Below are 17,953 nucleotides of genomic sequence, written 5' to 3'. Positions count from 1 at the left end.
TACTAAAATTATTGTTTATGATCAAAAATGCCGACAGTTACGTTTCTGTACTCATACACATAAGTACCACATTTTCTTACTTAGTCCATATTATAATCTAAATTAATCAACATTAAGGAAATATTACATGAACAAATGTTGTCATAGAAAAAAATGATTACAATATAGACTACTGGAACACCAGTTGCAGTTTCAAATCATACTCAATTATTGGGATGGAATTTGGCAAAACAGTTTCGACTGAGAACCAAACGCAAGAAAGCTTTGCACCTTTGGCATGGATTTCTGCTTTTTCCTTTGCAGTCAGGTTTCTTGAATTTTTTCCAGCCATGTCTGCTATTTCTGGCATATGATTCACACCGCTTTTGCTTTTGCTGTCATATGGCTCGGGACTTTGATTACATCTCTTTTTGTCTGATGGTTCTTGAAGACCATTTTCATTTTCTGGATCTTCATTTGGTTCGAGAGAGTTTTCTTCATTACTGTGGATAAACAAATCTCCAAAGAAACCTTGTATTTTCACACTTGGCGAATCTTCTTTCTAGAAACTGCAGGTGCCACATAACCTGCAGAAGTTGCAGCCATGAATTGGCAGCACTTAGGCCTAGAAGTTGTAAAATTGTCCTACTTCTACCTTTTTATTTCTCGCTCACATGGGACAATAAGACATCATTCTGCCAGCTAGGTTCACTCCACCCGTGTTTCCATTATATTCTGGTCTTTTGATTAATTCTTTTCCTTTCTTCCTTATCATATCTTGTGCAAGAATCCATGGGCTCAATACCATGAACTGACGATATCATCGTCAAGTTTTTTCTGTCCAGCCACTTCAAAATGCAGATTTTTTCGTCTTGTCGAATCGACATATTACAGGAACGTCCTCCTCTTTTTCTCATTTCTTTATCGCTTTGTAGTTGTGTTTCTTTTGTAACCCTAAGACTGTTTATTGTACCAGTAGATAGAACACCTCGATTCATAAGCTCATTGACTAGTTTCCCATTTGCGAGCTACCGATCATGGTAAATACTGTAACAAAGTGTAACACTTTCAGTAAGTTTGACTACAGAAGACTCTCCCAATGTGTAAAACCCAAAAGCTGTTAATTCTGTGAAAGTACTTTCGCCTTGGTAGAAAATAAATTGTATCGAACAGATGGACCTGTTAAAGGTGGTAGAGGCTCTGTAATGGTGTGTGACGTGTGCAGTTGTGTTGATATGGGACCCCTGATACATCTAGATACGACAGGTGACACGTACGTAAGCATCCTGTCTGATCATCTGTATCCATTCATGTCCGCTGTGTATTCCACGGACTTGGGCAATTCTAGCAGGACTATGCGACGCCCTACACGTCCAGAATTGCTGCAGAGTGGCTCCAGAAAACTCTTCTGAATTTACGCACTTCCGCTGGCCACCATGTTCCCCAAACAGGGACATTATTGAGTGTATCTGGGATTCCTTGAAACGTGCTGCTCAGAAGAGATCTCTAGCCCCACGTACTCTTACGGATTTATGGACAGCCCTGCAGGATTCACGGCGTCAATTTCCTCCAGCACTGCTTCAGACATTAGTCGTGTCCATGCCACGTCGTGTAGTGGCACTTCTGCGAGTTCGCGGGGACCCTTGACGATGTTAGGCAGGTGTACCAGTTTCTTTGGCTCTTCAGTGCATGTTGCTTACATCTGGTACGCTCACGCATTGACTTCCTTCTTTGTGGCGCCATTTCTTTAGAATAATCACAATATTCCAGAGTACGACTTCAGTGCTCCAAACCCTTCATTGCCTGACCGCCAAATGTCATATCTGCCTTGTTACAATAGGCAATGCACGCTACAGTTGTGACATCTAGCGGGAAAAGTATTATAAAATGAAGTCCAGTATACTGGATTGTGGACCTCAAGAGAATACACCTCCAGTAAAAATATTTTAGGCTTCGTGTTACTGACCTGAACAAGCATAGGATCTGTATGGAGAAGGAGAGCACGGCCTTGGGCAGCTGTGGCATGACGAAGAGGGGTCGCATCTGGCGCCAGGCGTTCTTCAGACCTTGGATGGCGCTCTGGTGGACGCTCATGGTGCTCGCCACAGACGCCTTGCGCAGTTCCAGCTCGTCCACCAGCCGCTGCACCTGCACACAAGAGCATTCCATCCATTCTGCCCCACTAAACGAACAAGCTACCAGCTATTCAAAACGATGTGGCACTGCCCGTGTAGTCTTTACCTGCGTCTACGTAAGTGGTCCCGTTTGATGCATAATGTGTTCAATAAGCTTTGGATCCTAAGTTATTTTGAGTTCAGCACCGAATGGTGGGAACTGAATATTTCCGACCGTACAACTCTGCAATGATAAATGGATGGTGAGAGTTACTGGGTGACAGATACCAGTATCAAATTTCCTGGCAGATTAAAATTGTGTGCCGGCTTGGGGCTTGAACTCAGGCCCTTTTTAAGCCACCAGGAAATCTCATACTAGTGCACATTCCACTGCATCTTTTTTGTTCTATTCAAAATGGGGATGGGGTAGATTCTGCTGCTGATATCGTTACTCTAAAAGAGCCGAATGCAACAGGCCCTCCACTTTTCAAAATCCGATGACTAATTGCGGGGTAACTATAACGTATAGATCTTAGAATTTATCTGTTCTGAATGTGAAATCAATTGCTGTCATATGTGGAAGTTGGTGATTTCATACACAAATAAGGGAATACAGGACGGTTATAATTAAACTTTCGCTACTTGAGAGGACCCCCATGAAAAATATGTGATCGTAGTACAATGAAACTTGTCGAAGAGAAACAACGAATAAACCACTGAAAGAATTCAATTTTAATTTTCACATGAGATGATAAAATTATCTTTTGTTAATTGCATACCGTGTCTATGTTACGGCTTACAAACGTTGCTCAGTGTGACAACCGTCTGCATTCACAACAGCCTGGAACTGCAGTAGAGATTACTTGTAGCACTTTTCGAACAGCGGACCATGGACTGCTCGGCTGTTGTGGCACAACTCGTAAGCTGCTTGAAGTTCTCACACTGCGTCTGTAGTTCTCAACCATGGCAACTGTAACTTCTTCGACAATCTGTGGCGCCACTGGCCGTCGGCCTCTCCCAGGAGTGATTCCCAACCTGCCAGTTAATTCGAACTTACGAATCATGTTCTTCAAGCGCGGGGCGGAAAAAGGATCGCTCTGTATTCCTTTAATGCGTCAATACTAGCGAAGAGCAACAGCAGTATTACTGAAAACAGCTTTGTGAGTAAAGCCCGTACTGCTCACCATGTCCACATTCACGCTTCCTGTATGTAACTTTGATGTACACCAATGCTGTGTTTCAGCCCTACTTCGCCGTACCAGTGCCGGCGCCTAACGGCAAGTCATGATACTAACAACTAAAATCCTGCAGCGCACAGTGTGAACACCATTCTATAAAGTTAGGTACCCACACGTCAAACACTTTTCCCTTTACACTGGCTCAAATAGCAAAAGTTTAATTATAACTACCCTGTACGTCACATCAGACACGGAGGAAAAAGAGTGTTGTACCGCTGCGGAAACGGTATAAAAAGGGACACCAGCTTTCACTCTTTCTGTGCTGTTCTTGTACATCGAGTGATGGTTGTTTTGAAAAACGTAAACTTCTATCACAAACCAGGTGTAACTGCATATGCTGCTTCTTTACAGAAGGTACAGAGAGAACACTAAAAGAACAGCTGTGTTGTATATATGAAAGCATCTCGACAGGTAGTGTAATGAAAATTCAGCGAATGTGAGAAAAATTATAATTGTAAGGAAACTGCAATACTGAGCGGACTGTAAAGAGTAAGCCCGCAACGAGCAACGAATAGATATTCTGATACCTGTTGCATTCAATTCAAATTTTAGCGCCAGATATGTTGCGATTTCCTCGGGAACAAGTCAGCCCAGCGGTGATCGCAATTTAAACGCAACCAAATTAACTGGGGGGAGGAGCGGGGGGGGGGGGGGATTGCAGACGACACATGAAATTCTTCTCTCGGATATGATGTGACATCAGGACAACAGGTTGTTGGTTGTTTCTTCGAATAACTCTCTCTGTCAATGAAACAACCTTAAAAAACCATGGAAAACTGTGCGTAATAAATATGCATTATTAGTCCGCTGAGTGTCCACACTGGTTGAGAGAAGTTCTACAACAGAGACAGCAGAGTATGAATCTCCGAAGTACGGTTATTGGAGACTACGTTATTGGTCTTCACTTCAATGAAGAAACATTTGTGAACGAAAGATACGTACCATTTGCTACCGGAGTTATAACAATTCTGCTAGAGGAAGTACCACTAGCGCATATGTAGATGTACCAGCACCATTGGTACATGGCTCACAACTTGCTTGTGGACAGGAAATCGTTTGGCATGTAGTAACACCATGGAAATGTCTTGCTCGCTAAAAACTTTGTTCATGTCTCGTATCGAGTCATCATCCTCAGGTAACTGTAGTAAAATTTACACATAAGACAAATTAGAAAAGCTAATACATAATAATTACGAGACCAAAGTAACATCAGTAATGGAAGTACAAATATGTGCTTACCGAAGCTCATGTACACGAGCAACAAAGGAAAAACGTAGAGTCGAATATGCAGTTGCGTTAGGCAATATTAGCAAAAGATGTTATTTCCAAACTTTACAATCCAGAATGAAGATAACAGACTCGAAAACCAAATTATGTTAACTTGGCGACAGATGGCGTTGAGGTTAAACATCAAGACAAACAAAGACGTAGCTTTTATAACGCACAAACCTACCACATTACAAGTACTTTTTTTCTATTACATATGGATCATGCATACACTGTTCCTCTTTATTTAGAGTGAATTCTCCTCCTTCCTTCCCCTGCCCCCCCCCCCTCCCCCCTCTAGTAATGTGCTCAGACATAGCTCCAGTTCCTCGGACCTCCAACAGAGCCCGTCCATTCTGCCTATTTTAAAACTCCCACAATTAATTCAGCATCCGTCTCATCTGTCCCCTTCCCTGCCCTTAGCGCCTTCTATCACCCCTCTACGCCTATCCATCCAACCCCTACCCCCGCCCCTTCCCCTACCCTCCATCCCATCTCCTCACTCCCAAAGCCCCCTCTCAACGCGTTTGGGAAATTTATTATTTATCATGTCCTGTCCTTTAGACGTGACCGATCTGTGGTCCAAGAAGGTTTTAGCTTTGTAATTCATTTTACATTTTATTTCAAACTTAAAGATGTGTACATTGCTTTCCTGTTATATATTGGTTATGCAGACAAAATTTCCTCTTCAAATATAAGGGGCGTTCAAAAAAGAAACTAGCTGGAGGCATAATTATAGAAACCAGTACGTGTATGTTACAAGTATTGAGCCTGGCTATTGAGACACCTGTCCCACTGTGACACAAGGCGGTGAATTGCTGTCTCATAAAATTCCCGGGACTGCAACGTTAACCAGTTCTGCACGTGCAGCTGGACGTCGTCGTCCGAGGTGAATCGTTTGCCTTTCAGAGCCTTTTTCAAGGGGACCAAAAATGGCGTAATCACAGGGACAGAGGTCCGGACTGTATGGAGGGTGGCCGAGAACCTTCCATTTGAATTTCTGCAGGAGTGCCGTGACTGTGTTGGCCGTATGAGGCTTTGCACTGTCGTGGAACAGAATGACCCCCACAGGTGAGATTGCCTGGTCTTTTGATTTCATCACTTGGCGAAGGGTGGTCAAGGTTTGCGAGTAATTCTGGGCATTCACTATTGTCCCATGATGCAGGAAGTGAATCAGAAGGGGGCCACCTTGGTCAAAAACCTTTCCGATTCACCTTGGATGACGACGTCCAGCTGTACGTGCGAAACTGATTAACATCGCAGCCCCGGGAATTTTATAAGACAGCAATTCACCGCCTTGTGTCACAGTGGGACATGTGTCTCAACAGCCAGGGTCAATACTTCTAACATGCAGGTACTGGTTTCTGTAATTATTCCTCCGGCTCGTTTGTTTTTGAATGCCCCCTTATAATATGTATTTGAGTAATGTCACATAGTGGCATATTGCATTTGAGTAATGTTGTGTTCTGCATACTGCATTTTTCATTCCCTCTTTCTCCGCTTCCCTCCCTCCCCCCTTCCCTGCTCAGATATATGCTTTATTGACTTTGTTATACTTGCAAACGTATTCAAGAGGTTCAGTGTAATAGTCCATATTGAAAGATAATAATGTCTTGGAAACAAAACATGGTCAGTTCTGTTGTAATATTAATGTTATTATGTTTGTTATTAAAGATAGTGAAAATGCACTATTGCAGCAGCATTCCGAATCCCCTTCCTTCTTTGTTCCCCTTCATACCTTCCTGAACTCTTGCAGTCCCGGTTTCTCCCCCTGTCACAACCTCTACCTATTGTCTTACACACCTCCCCCTCCCCCTATCCCTCTCCCCCCCCCCAATCCAACTAATTCATCTGTTTCCATCTGACCCCTAACCTGCCCGTTGTACTTCAATCCCATGTTTCACAAAGCCGATCAGTCTTTCACGGTTCTGACAAAAATTTTCATTAGCTGAATGTCCCACATATCCGCCAGTGCCAAGGTATGATCGTCATATAACACCTTCATCTGATGATGAGTCTGCAGTGGCTCGAAAACTAGTTGATAGTACAATATATCTCATCAAATTTAAAAAACCACTGGTTGCATATTACACCTACACAAACCACCAATTTAAATCACAGTTACGGATCGTAATCGACAATGAACCTAATGAGAAGCAGAACAGATACTGTGGTTGACTGGTGAATGATCCATACATGGCGCGTCCTTTGCCTTCCAACTGGTGTCCTGGTTCTACCATATGTACACAAGAATAGTGTATCGGCTTCAGTTTTAAATATAATATTTCTCCATTATTTTGCTTTTCTAAATAGACTATCTTAGCTGCTCTAGCGTGAAGTATGATGTGACCATTCTGTATAAAAACACGAGTTTCCTCATAACAGAGCAATCAGTTTCATGTCCAAAACGAATAAGTTTTGATTTTTGATATTATAATTTTCCTATTGGCACTAATTGCAATTTGAAGACTGAAATGCCATTGAATTCATTTCTTTTAAAAGTAAACTAGCAGCAGAAATTATTACAGTTACATCTGAAAAAGTGGTATGTCTTTAATTAATATACTTACGAAAAATTGCTATGATTCAGTTAGTGAGAACCTTTCTCACATCATTTTGGTGGGAACATAGTAATTCAGGAAATATCTGAGCTTAACAGCAAACACACAGAGAAAGACACACACACACATATATGAGAGCTCTCATCCAGACAAAAATTGTTTTTTCGTCTGATATGCAGGCTGCCCTGAACGACAGGCATATTATACTAGTAGTATTTGCGTGCCTTGCAAGGGTTAAACGTGCAGGTGGGCACAGATGAGCAAGAGAGGAAGGGAGGAGAAGGATAGTGAAAGAGGGGGAGTATGACAGTGAAAAAGGGGGAAAGGGATATGGAAGGAGAGGACACAGAAGGTGATGGGAAGGAAGAGAAGGACAGAGATGGGTGACGAGGTGATGGAGAGAGAGGGGAGGAGGCATGTTGTGCACATACAAGTAATATTTGCATGCCTTGTTGTGGCTACAAGTGCCAGTGAGCATTGGTGAGCAAGAGAGGAAGAGAGGGGGGGGGGGGGGAGGGTGAGGACAGTGAAAGAGAAAGGAGTATAGAATGAAGAGAGAAAGGGTGTGAAGGATGTAGACAGATGGAGCAGACAGAGAGGTTGATGGACAAAGAGAGGAGGAGGTGGATATGGACAGATAGATGTGGGATGATGGACAGAGAAATGGATGAGGAGGAGATGGACAAAGAAAGGGGGTAGGAGCAGATAGACAGAGAGGGGGAAGGGATAGGTGGAAATTGAAGGCAGCTGCAGAGGATTGGCCTGAGAGACTGAGAAAAAGAGATTTCTTTCACTTGATAGAGAAATGCTTCCATCTACGAGGAAGAGATTAGCAGGTAGAGTGGGCAGGGGGAAGCAGACAGAGAGAAAAGAAGGGGGGATGGTCAGAGATAGGGGGAGGAGTAGTTGGACAGAGAGAGGGAGCTAGAGGAAACAGACAGAGGGAGGAGAGAGGAGGATATGGAGACAGAGGGGTGAGGAAGAGATGGCCACAGAGAGGGAGTGGATGAGATGGAGCCGGCCTGAGTGCGGTTCTAGGCGCTATAGTCTTCAGCCGAGCGACGCCGCTACGGTTGCCGGTTCGAATCCTGCCTCGGGCATGGATGTGTGTGATGTCCTTAGGTTAGTTAGGTTTAAGTAGTTCTAAGTTCTAGGGGACTGATGACCTGAGATGATAAGTCCCATAGTGCTCAGAGCCATTTGAACCATTTTTAATCTTTCTCATAATCCAGGCAGTGAGGGAAGAGATCCAGCATTTTATGTGAACGACATAATGTGGTAAGCAATTCATTTACACTGCGGTGACAGAAGTCGAGGGTTAGCGATATGAACATATACACATGGTGGTAGTATGGCGTACACAACATATAAAAGAGCAGTGCTTTGTCGAAATTGTCATTTGTACTCAGGTGACTCGTGTGAAAAGATATCCGACAATGGCCCAAAACCTGAATTAACAGACTTTGAAGGCGGATTAGACGCATGGGACATTCTATTTCCAAAATCGTTAGGGAATTCAATATTCTGATATCCACGGTGTCAAGAAAGTGCTGAGAATACCAAATTCCAGGCATTACCTGTCACCACGGACAACGCAGTGGCCAACGGCCTTCAGCTAACGACCGAGAGCAGCGGCCTTTCCATTGCGTTGACAGTGTTAACAGACAATCAACACTGCGTGAAATAACGGCAGAAATCAATGTCGCACGTAAAACGAGCGTATCCATTAGGACAGTGAGGAGAAATTAGATGTTAACTGGCTATGGCAGTACACGACCGAAGTGAATGCTTTGATAAGAGCAGATGGTAGGGTTCGAGTGTGGTGCATACCCCACGAAGCTATGGACCCAAGTTGCCAACAAGGCACTGTGCAACCTTGTGGTGACTCCATAACGGTTCGGGCTGTGTTAACATGAAATGGATTTACTCCTCTGGTCCAACTGAACCGATCATTGACCGGGGATAGTTACGTTCCATTACTTGGCGACCATTTGCAGCAGTTCATGAACTTCATGTTCCCAAACAATGATGGAAATTTTACGGATATCAATGCGCCATGTCACCGGGTCAAAATTGTTCTCGATTGGTCTGAAGAGCATTCTGGACAATTTGAGCTAATGATTTGCTCACCCAGCGCTCCCGACGTGAATCCCATTGAAAATTTGTGGGACATAATCGAGAGATTAGTTCGTGCACAAAATCCCACTCAGGCCACAATTTCGTAACTATGGACAGCTGTAGATGCAGCGTGGTTCAATATTTCTGCAGGGCACTTCCAACGAACTTGTTGAGCCTATGGCACGAAAAGCTGATGCACTACGCCTGGTGCAAGGATGTCAGACACTGTATTACGAGGTATCCCACGACTCTGTCAGCTCGGTGAGTAATCTTCCACGTACAGTATTTGTTTTACAAAATGTTCGGACTTACGGAGAATGTGTTCTAAAGGGTAGCGTCTGCGTCCAATAATGAGAGCGTCTTGGGACCCTTGTTCGAACACAACCATTGCTCAAATTCAGAATCAAAATTATCAGCAAAAGTGGCCAAAGTTTTCCGGTATAAAGAGTCATTCTTGTTCTGACAAAGGCCTTGTCAAAGAGACCGTTTCAGGTTACGCTCTTGCCCTTGGGGTGTGAAACTGCTCCTAAATGAGTTAATAAGCAACGGCTCTGCACTGGAGGCACAGAAAGTGTATCCAAAGACATGTAGCAAGAAACTGGAAACAGTATCATGATCATCTCTTCATTGGCAAAAGGTTTCGGATTAGTCCCCATTCAGAGTTCCAGGAAGGCATTGCCTTGACAGAGGTAATCATGAGAAAAATATTGGATAACTAACGAAACGGTAACATTCTACAGGATGGAATGTGGAATGCCAGAATATTGGACGTGGTAGTAAAGCTAGAAAACCTGTGAAGAAAAAGGCTTAATCTGGATATATTTGGGGTTAGTGAAATCATATAGAAAGCAGATTAAGATTTCTTATCAGATAGGGTAATAACAACAGAAGCAGAAATTTTGTATAACGGGTATATAATTCGTAATCAGTAGGAAGGCGAAGAGTGTGATAGGTTTATTCTTATCAAAACCGACAGCAAACCAACGCTAACAACAAAAATATTGCAGGTATACACTCCGACATCACAAGTATAAGATGAAGAGACTGTTTCCTATCACATTTTGTTTACAATGTACGTTGCGCTAAGTAACTTTGAGACATCTTGTCTCTAGTGCTGGCCGAGCCTCGCTGCGGAACTGCTCGCGACGTCTAATTTTATGTTTAAAATGCCGGGTGACCAAAACGTCAGTATAAATTTGAAAACTGAATAAATCACGGAATAATGTAGATAGAGAGATAGAAATTGACACATATGCTTGGAATGACATGGGGTTTTATTAGAACCAAAAAAATAAAGAAGTTCAAAAAATGTCCGACAGATGGGGCTTCATCCGATCAGAATAGCAATTATTAGCTTAATACAATACGACAAAGCAAAGATGATGTTCTTTGCAGGAAATGCTCAATATGTCCACCATCAATCCTCAACAATAGCTGCAATCGAGGAATAACGTTGTGAACAGCACTGTAAAGCATATCCGGAGTTATGGTGAGGCATTGGCGTCGGATGTTGTTTTTAGCATCCCTAGAGATGTTGGTCGATCACGATACACTTGCGACTTCAGGTAACCCCAAAGCCAATAACCGCACGGACTGAGGTCTGGGGACCTGGGAGGCCAAGCATGACGAAAGTGGCGGCTGAGCACACGATCATCACCAAACGACGCGCGCAAGAGATCTTTCACGCATCTAGCAATATGGGGTGGAGCGCCATCCTGCATAAACATCGTACGTTCCAGCAGGTGTTTATCAGCCAGGCTGGAGATGATGCGATTCTGTAACATATCGGTGTACCTCTCACTCATCACGGTAGCAGTTACAAAACCAGAATCACCCATTTCCTCGAAGAAAAAAGGCCCGATAGCGGTAGATGTGGTAAATCCAACCCATACCGTGACTTTCTCGTCGTGCAATGGAGTTTCCACGACAGTTCTAGGATTTTCGGTAGCCCAAATTCTGCAGTTGTGGGCGTTGACCGACCCTCGGGGCGTAAAATGAGCTTCGTCGGTTCACAACACGTTACTCAACCAATCGTCATCTTCCGCCATCTTTTGAAACGCCCACACCGCAAATGCCCTCCGCTTCACTAAACCGGCGGGTAAGAGTTCGTGATGCCGATGCATTTTGTACGGATAGCATCGGGTGGTACGCCTACGTGCCAACCAAACAGTAGTGTATGGAATGCCGGTGCGACATGCGACTGCACGAGCGCTGACTTCCCCGTGCATAGACGAACCCACTATAGTCTCCATTTCTTCCTGAACTGTCGCAGCAGCATTACGCCTTGTGCTCGGTCGGCCACTACGGGGTCTATCGTCTAAACAACCCGTGGCTTCGGACTTCGAAATCATTCCCGCCACATTTGTCAACGGACCTTTACCCGTTCGAATCCCCTTCCTATTGCGATAGGATCATAACGCTGAACTAGCACATTTCCCATTCTGATAATACAGCTTCACTAAAAGCGCCTTTTCAGGTAACATCAACATGCTGCGATTGCTGGCGGATCTGATTCTCTCTTTCATTACAGCTCCTTTTATACATGATTGTCATGCGCAGTCACTGACGTTTTGTTGTCCAGCACCATTTGTCGGACATTCTGTGAACTTGGTTTTTTTTTTGTTCTAATAAAACCCCATGTCATTCCAAGCATGTGTGTCAATTTTTACCTCTCTATCTACTTTATTCCGTGGTTCATTAAGTTTTCAAATTTCTACTGACTTTTTGATCACCCGGTACATCAAGTCTGTTCTAATATTCTGGTGTCTACATGATTTTAGGTAGCTTGAACCTCTCATTTAAATTACTATACTGTACTGCAATTACCATACTACAATTACCACACCATACTATACTATAACTGGCGAAGATCATTCAGTACGGCTTAGTTTTAGGGTACCAGTGTTCATGATTAAGTTGAACACATGTCGTGCATACAACAGAAAATTTTCAGCTTTCTCCCTGACTACGATATGGTGGACTATGCAGACGCCAGGAGTCTGGAAGTACAGTTCGGCTAGTCCATAGTATCCCACCCAGGTAGTACAGAGAGTTGTGGTTGTATGACTCACCGGGTATGAGTCCGGGCTGCGGCCGGTGTTGAGGGCGTAGATCTTGCGGAAGACGGCGAGCGCCTCGCCGTTGCGGCCCTTGGACATGAGGAACTTGGGCGTCTCGGGGAAGAAGGACATGAGGCTGCCGGCTAGCAGAGCGGGCAGCGAGCACGCCATGATAAATACGTTCCACGGCTTGAGCACCAGGCCGCTGCCCACCTCCAGTTCCCACGTCTGCGTCAGCAGAGCCAGCGCGAACGCTGAGAAGATACACCGGCACTTCAAACATTTAGACATTTAGATAATTACCACGATGTCATCAAAGACGGGGAACACGCTCGGATTCAGGAAGAATGGTGAATGAAATTAGTCCTTGCCTTTTATATGGATTCCTCTTGCCATTAGCCTCAAGCAATTTAGGGAAACTTCGGTAGGGAAAGGGAAGGTTGAAGTATAGCAAATAGACATTCATTAATGATGCTGTACCTGTAGATTCTGTCGGAATGTTTTAAGGGTCGGTGGCGTTGCTGGAAATGGATAAGAAAGACTAAGTGATGAGCGTGGTTACAAAATCGTAACACCCCAAAGTACATGTACAAGCATAGAATGATTGGTAGAAGCTGACGTTTACTGCTATTCTAGATTTAGAAAGATATCTTTCGGCAATGATAGCTCCAAACACGGTTTGATATGTTGAAGCTAGCGAAAGTTGATCAGCAACTTAAGAAACCGAACTCCATTTCGACTCTCACAACTGCATTCTGGCTTTTGTCGGCAGTTAGAGAGTGAAACTTCCTGACAGATTAAAACTGTGTGCCGGACCGAGAATCGAACTCGGGACCTTTGCCTTTCGCGGGAAAGTGCTCTATCAACTGAGCTACCCAAGCACGACTCACGGCCCGTCCTCACAGCTTCAATTCTGCCAGTACCTCGTCTCATACCTCCCAAAATTCACGGAACCTCTTCTGCGAACCTTGCGGAACTAGCACTACTGGAAGAAAGGAGTTTAAATCTGTCATGATGTTTCATATCAGCGCACACTCCACTGCAGAGTGAAAATCTCAGTCTGGATACATCCTCTAGGCTGTGGCTAAGCCATGTATTCGCATTATCCTTTCTTCCAGGAGTGCTAGTTCTGCAAGGTTTCGCAGAAGAGCTTCTGTGAAGTTTGGAAGATAGGAGACGGGGTACTGGCAGAATTGAAGCTGTGAGGACGGGACGTGTGTGATGCTTGGGTAGCTCAGTTGATAGAGCACTTGCCCGCGAAAGGCAAAGGCCCCGAGTTCGAGTCTCGATCCGGCATACAGTTTTAATCTGTCAGGAAGTTTCATATCAGCGCACACTCCGCTGCAGAGTGAAAACCTCATTCCAGTTAGAGAGTGATTGAAAAGGAAGTGATACCGTATTTTAGTTATTAATTGCACACTGAGCCAGAAATGAAGAAAACATAGAAAAAATTTCGGAAAGGAATTAAAGTACCAACCTACACGGTTTTCAAAAATTTTGAAAAAGCGTTTGACAGGGTGGATAGAGAAAGCCTGTGAAAAATTATGAAAAAACGTGGATCCTCAAGTCAGTTGATTAAATGCATCAAGGTTTTGTAAAATGGAACATATATTACGCTTGATATCCGCAATTACATAAGTAAAAGATTTTAATAAAGCTAGGCGTGATGGAAGGGTATACTTCATCCGATACGGTATTTAATATTTATGTAGAGGGTATCTGAAAATTGAAAGAAAGAGAGCCAGAAGACATTCGTACAAAAAAAAAAAAGTGATTACCGACTGTTTCACAATGTTTTGACGATTTTAAATTTGGATGACAGGCAAAATAATCGCGAAACAAAGTTGTAAATTTTGCACAAGGTACAACATTTATTCAAGTTAATTCATGAAATACTACACCGAACAAATGAAAATCATTCGCAGCTACACGCTCGAAGCGTTTCATCCAGTTTTTGAATATATCTTTCGTAATAGCCGGAAGAATTCCGGACATTTCATTGTGGAGTCGACCTTTTAACTGTTGCAAGCTTCTCGGCCGGCCAAAGTAAAGCCTCGCCTTCAAATAAACCCAAAGCCAAAAGACTAGCACAGTTAATTAAGGCGAGTGAGATTTTTTCTCGGGGGTCCGGATGGGTTTCCGAGGGGCGGTTGACTTTCGATTCGATGTACTGGCAATTGCGCCTAAGTTTGTACCTCATTTCAATATTGTTCCACGAGCAGGTACTAGATATCGCTTCTGTATCTCGAGATGCTTACGAAAGGCACGTTGCACAAAAACGACATATTCGTCGTAACGAAAATAGCGCTTCACCACGAACGCACTATGTTACTTTGACCAGTACGACATGATTACTTACCTGTAGCCATATATGGAATGAAACTTGACATTACACACTAGAAATAGACGGCTTATTTCTAGAGCGCATTATTGAGATTTGAAATCGTCAAAAGGTTGAGAATACCCTGCACATTAACAGACTAATATATCTTGATGGCACTGTATTAATTGCAAATTCTGAAGACGAAATACAACAATCCATCCAGCTTTTAAATTTAATTGTGAGTATAATTTTAGAATAACAGGAAATAAAGGAATACAATGGTGTTCCATGGGGAACTTCTAGTAGGAAACAAAATTCTAACTGAAGACACACTATGTTTTGTAAAACTTTCACTGCTTCAGTCATCTAGGGAACTGTATCACTTTTAAGGGAGGTGAGGATGTTGGTATTAAATTACGGAGATATTAGAACATATGTGACGCTACAAGCAGAACATTAAAAGAACGTAAAGACAGACAAACATTAAATTCTGTAGGGTGGTGGCTCTGCCTGTTCTACTATGCAGCAGCGAATTCTGCGTTGTAAACGAAAAAAAAAGAGTCTAACCTTGTTCGCCTGTTGAAATGAAATTCTTCCGAGCATTCAGAGGTTGCACTAAGCTGGACAGAATTCCTAATGAAAATGCACTATGTGATCAAAAGTATCCGGACACCCCCAAAAACATACGTTTTTCATATTAGTTGCATTGTGCTGCCACCTACTGCCGGGTACTCCATCTCAGTAGTCATTAGACATCGTGAGAGCAGAATGGAGCGCTCCGAGGAACTCACGGACTTCGAACTGGGTGATGTGATTGGCTGTCACTTGTGTCATAAGTCAGTACGCGAGGTTACCACACTCCTGAACATCCCTAGGTCCACTTTTTCCGATGTCATAGTGAAGTGCAAACGTGAAGGCACACGTTCAGCTCAAAAGAGTACAGGCCGACCTTGTCTGCTGAGTGACAGAGGCCGCTGACAGTTGAAGAGAGTCGTAATGTGCAATAGACACACATCTATCCCGATCATCATGCAGGAATTTCAAACTACATCAGGATCCACTGAAAGTTTTATGACAGTTAGGCGGGAGGTGAGAAAACTTGGATTTCATGGTCAAGCGGCTGCTCATAAGCCACACATCACGCCGGTAAATGCCAAACGACGTCTCGCTTGGTGTAAGGAGCGTAAACATTGTACGAGTGAACGGTGGAAAAAAGTTGTATTGAGTGACGAATCACGTTATATAATGCAGCGATCCGATGGCAGGATGTGGATATGGCGAATGCCAATTGAACGTCATATGCCAGCGTGGGTAGTGCCAACAGTAAAATTCGGAGGCGGTGGTGTTATGGTGTGGTCGTGTTTTTCATGGAGGGGACTTGCACCCCTTGTTGTTTTCCGCGGAACTATTACAACACAGGCCTACATTGGTGTTTTAAGCACCTTATTCCTTCCCTGTTGAAGAGCAATTCGGAGGTGGAGGTTGCATCTTTTAACATAATGCATAACATAACAATGCACGGCCTGTGGTGGAGTGGTTACACGACGTAACATACCTGTAATGGACTGGCCTACACAGAGTCCTGACCTGAATCCTATAGAACACCTTTCGCTTGTTTTGGAACGCCGAATTCGTGCCAGGCCTCAATGACCGACATCGATACCTCTGCTCAGTGCAGAACTCCGTGAAGAATGGGCTGCTATTCCCCAAGAAACCTTCCAGCACCTGACAGAACGTATGCCTGCGAGAATGGAAGCCGTCATCAAGGCTAAGGGTGGGCCAACATGATATTGAATTCCAGCATTACCGACGGAGGACTCCATGAACTTGTAAGTTATTTTCAGCCAGGTGTCCGGATACTTTTAATCACATAGTATATTAGGCAGGAGCTGAATATTTTTGCAGAAAACACAAAACTGACGGACAGAAACAAAACTGTAAGGATAATGTGAAAAAATGGAAAAAACAGAGATTCCAAACATTACCTTACGATAAAAATCTATACGAAAGAAGGACCTTGGACCGCCAGTTACAGAATGGAACTCCAGCCAGAAAAATCGGCAGTTCTATTCTGTGAAAGGCGGGAGAAAAAGAATTAAAGTACAGCGAGAAGAAAGAAAAGTTTAATGTTTACAGATGTCACTGTAATTTATTCAGAGACGAGAAAAGACTTGATAGAGGTGAATGGAATAGATGCTCTTAAAAAGGAGCTATAAAATGAAAATAAAAGAAAGTAAAAGTAGCGTAGTGGAGTGGAGCGGAGCGGTGTAAAAGTCATAAAGACAGGCTGTGGCTTGACTATAGTAATTAGGTTCAGTTGTTTGTATACTACGGTGGTTATACAGTGATAAAGTGGCTTGAGGACAGACTAGCTGTGAGTGCCACATCGAACCAGTCTTCAGCACAAAAACTGCACCAAAAGCATTTCTAAAATCTATAATAAAAATACTTCACCTGTGATACATTGATACCTTACATAAACAAGGTGAGGAATTTAAAACTGTTTTTGAAAATATCTGGAAAGGAACAAACAGTATTAAAAATTGGTAGTAATAAAAGTTGTTCGTCTCGAAGGCTCGAAGGGACACATCCAGTGACACGAAACTCGATTCCGCTGCCCTATCCACAAGATTGTGATAGATGGCAATGTAATCGAAAAGTAAAAAAATGGGTTACAAACCGTTGATAATTAATAATATTTCAAGAAATACACATCAGATCATATCACAGGAAGTTAAAAAGGCAGTTATTCTAAAATGTTTAATGAGAAACCGGTTTTTTATAGCAAAAGTACATTAGTAAACAGCATCTCGCACGAGGTGTAGGAAATTCGCAAAGAAGTGTTCTGCGCATATTGCATGAACACAAATTCCATCCACATCAATTATCATTCCATTGAGAACTACATGGGGACGACTTTGGAAGTCTCTTGGAGTATAACAGTTGCATACAGCAACAACTAGCGGCCTATGATGAATATATTTCACAGATACTTTTGCCTGATGAACCAACTTTTACGAATTGTAGTGAACTACATCGGCGTAATACTCATTATTGGTCAGTGGAGAATCCCTATAGATTAAGGCGTCGATCATCTGCGAAAGAAATTATATCAATAATGTGGACAAGTAATGCATTTTGTTCTGAGAATGAAGGGCTTTTTCTGCTATAAAACCGGTTTCTCATTAAATATTTTAGAATAACTGTTACATTACCATGGTTCGACGGGTTTTAACTCAATTTGATTCTTATGGATTACAGCGCTATCTATCACCAAACGAAATAAATATTAAAT

At 43.1% G+C, this 17,953-nt stretch overlaps 2 protein-coding genes across 2 annotated transcripts in view; both read right to left on the bottom strand.

Annotated features, from left to right (window-relative positions):
- Positions 1-2,109, bottom strand: part of LOC124796414 — a 55,078-nt gene extending 52,969 nt beyond the window's left edge. Inside the window, exon 1 of the mRNA XM_047260590.1 lies at positions 1,946-2,109. Within this exon, the coding sequence (XP_047116546.1) occupies positions 1,946-2,073 (128 nt within the window). The 5' untranslated portion in view covers positions 2,074-2,109. The remainder of the gene's footprint in view (positions 1-1,945) is intronic.
- Positions 2,110-4,317: 2,208 nt separating this feature from the next.
- LOC124796071 (synaptic vesicle glycoprotein 2B-like) overlaps positions 4,318-17,953 on the bottom strand; it is a 91,448-nt gene continuing 77,812 nt past the window's right edge. Inside the window, exons 6-7 of the mRNA XM_047260157.1 lie at positions 12,348-12,589; positions 4,318-4,470 (exon numbers count right to left, since the gene is read on the bottom strand). Coding sequence (XP_047116113.1) covers positions 4,318-4,470; positions 12,348-12,589 — 395 coding nt within the window. The remainder of the gene's footprint in view (positions 4,471-12,347; positions 12,590-17,953) is intronic.

The sequence above is a fragment of the Schistocerca piceifrons genome, chromosome 4, assembly GCF_021461385.2.
Source record: "Schistocerca piceifrons isolate TAMUIC-IGC-003096 chromosome 4, iqSchPice1.1, whole genome shotgun sequence".
Lineage (NCBI taxonomy): Eukaryota > Metazoa > Arthropoda > Insecta > Orthoptera > Acrididae > Schistocerca > Schistocerca piceifrons.
Note: the sequence above shows the minus strand (reverse complement) of the source record. Positions and strands in the feature narration are given on the sequence as shown.